Here is a 1,750-nt window from a genome sequence, read left to right as displayed (position 1 = left end):
GGGGCAGGGGAGGGGGCTCAGGGACTGCAGGGACCCCCCCCCCCCCCCCGGGGGGGGGGGGGGGCGGGGGAAAGCAGGGCCCCCCCACCCGGGGGGGGGGGTCCCCTTACGTGGGGACACGGCGGCTCAGGAACCGTCGGGACCCTGACGTGGGGACGACTTAGGGGCACCCCGGGGACCCCCGTACGGGGGCTTGCCAGGGACAAGGGGGCCACCGGGACTCCCAGGCAGGGTCCCCCAGGGGACATCGGGGCTTGGGGACAGTGGGACCCCCCCCCCCCATCCTGCAGACCTCCACAGGGACCTCCCAGAGACCCCAAATGCGGAGCTGCAGCGGGTTCCCCACCCCCGGGTCACCCTTGGGGGCCCCCCAAGCTACGGCCCCCAGCTTTAATTGGGTGGGGTAACAGGGGGGGAGGGGGGGTACCAAGGTGCCCATGGCCCCAGTAACCCCTGGGGGTGTCGGGGGGGGGTTCCGTGCCCCCCCGTACCATGCAGAACTGATCCTCCTCCACCTCGGCCTCGCTGCCCTCCCGCGGCTCCATGGGGACGTTGTGGATCCGCACCAGCATCTTGGCGGCCGCGTTGCGCTTCGCCAGCTTCTTGGAGGTGCCGCTGCCTGCGGGGAGGGGACGGGGGGGGGGGGGGGGCACCCGCCCCCCGCCCCCCCCCCCCGGCCCCGTACCGATCTCCACGAAGCGCTCGACGCGGCAGGTCATGGTGAACTCCTTGCGGTGCGCCGGCCCCGACTCCTGCGTCACCGTGTACTCGGGCAGGCGCCAGCCCTTCTGCACCACCAGCTCCTGGGGGGGTCGGGGGGGGGACACGGGGAAGGGGTTGGGGAGGGGCACGGGCACGGCCGCCCCCCAAAACGGGGAGAAACGGCCCCAAAAAAAAGGGGGCTGCCGTCTCAAAAACGGGCAGGGCTGCGGCCCAAATGGGGACAGGCGCCACCAGGACGGGGACAGCGAGCCCCAGAAGGTGACACGCGCTCCAGGATGGGCACGGTCGGCCCCCAAAGAGCCCCCCCCCGACCCCAAAGTGGCCCCAAACAGGGATGGCCGGCCCCAAATCTCCTCCCCACCCCCAGACGGACACGGTCGCTCCCCAAAATGGGGGTAACCGAGCCCAAAATGGGGGCAGCTGGGCCCAAATGGGGGTCACTGGGCCCAAATGGGGGTCACTGGGCCCAAAATGGGGGTCACCGGCCCCAAATGGGGGTAACCCGTCCCAAAATGGGGGTCACCGGGCCCAAAACGGGGGTAACCTGGCCCAAAATGGGGGTCACCAGGCCCAAAATGGGGGTAACCCATCCCAAAATGGGGGTAACTGGGCCCAAAATGGGGGTCACCGGGCCCAAAACAGGGATAACTGGTCCCAAAATGGGAGTCACCGGGCCCAAATGGGGGTAACCGGGCCCAAAATGGGGGTCACCGGGCCCAAATGGGGGCAGCTGGTCCCAAAATGGGGGTCACCGGGCCCAAATGGGGGTCACCGGGCCCAAATGGGGGTAACCGGGCCCAAAATGGGGGTCACCGGGCCCAAAACGGGGATAACTGGTCCCAAAATGGGGGTCACCGGGCCCAAAATGGGGGTCACTGGTCCCAAAATGGGGGTCACTGGGCCCAAATGGGGGTAACCAGGCCCAAAATGGGGGTCACCGGGCCCAAATGGGGGTCACCGGGCCCAAAATGGGGGCAGCCAACCCCTAATGGGCCCAATCCCACCCCAAAACGTGTCCCCCCCCCCC

General features: G+C 69.4%; 1 protein-coding gene across 1 annotated transcript; it reads right to left on the bottom strand.

Annotated features, from left to right (window-relative positions):
* Nucleotides 1-427: 427 nt before the first annotated feature.
* On the bottom strand, nt 428-926 carry LOC118159284 (RISC-loading complex subunit TARBP2-like; the record flags this gene model as incomplete). Its single annotated transcript, XM_035313889.1, has 2 exons — nt 428-619; nt 686-926. Coding segments are annotated over 2 exons (433 nt in total), but the record flags the coding sequence as incomplete, so codon positions are not given.
* Between the last annotated feature and the right edge of the window lie 824 nt (nt 927-1,750).

This window comes from Oxyura jamaicensis, unplaced genomic scaffold (assembly GCF_011077185.1).
Source record: "Oxyura jamaicensis isolate SHBP4307 breed ruddy duck unplaced genomic scaffold, BPBGC_Ojam_1.0 oxyUn_random_OJ69344, whole genome shotgun sequence".
NCBI classification, from domain to species: domain Eukaryota; kingdom Metazoa; phylum Chordata; class Aves; order Anseriformes; family Anatidae; genus Oxyura; species Oxyura jamaicensis.
The sequence above is the reverse complement of the archived record's forward strand: the minus strand, read 5'-3'. Positions and strand labels throughout refer to the sequence as shown.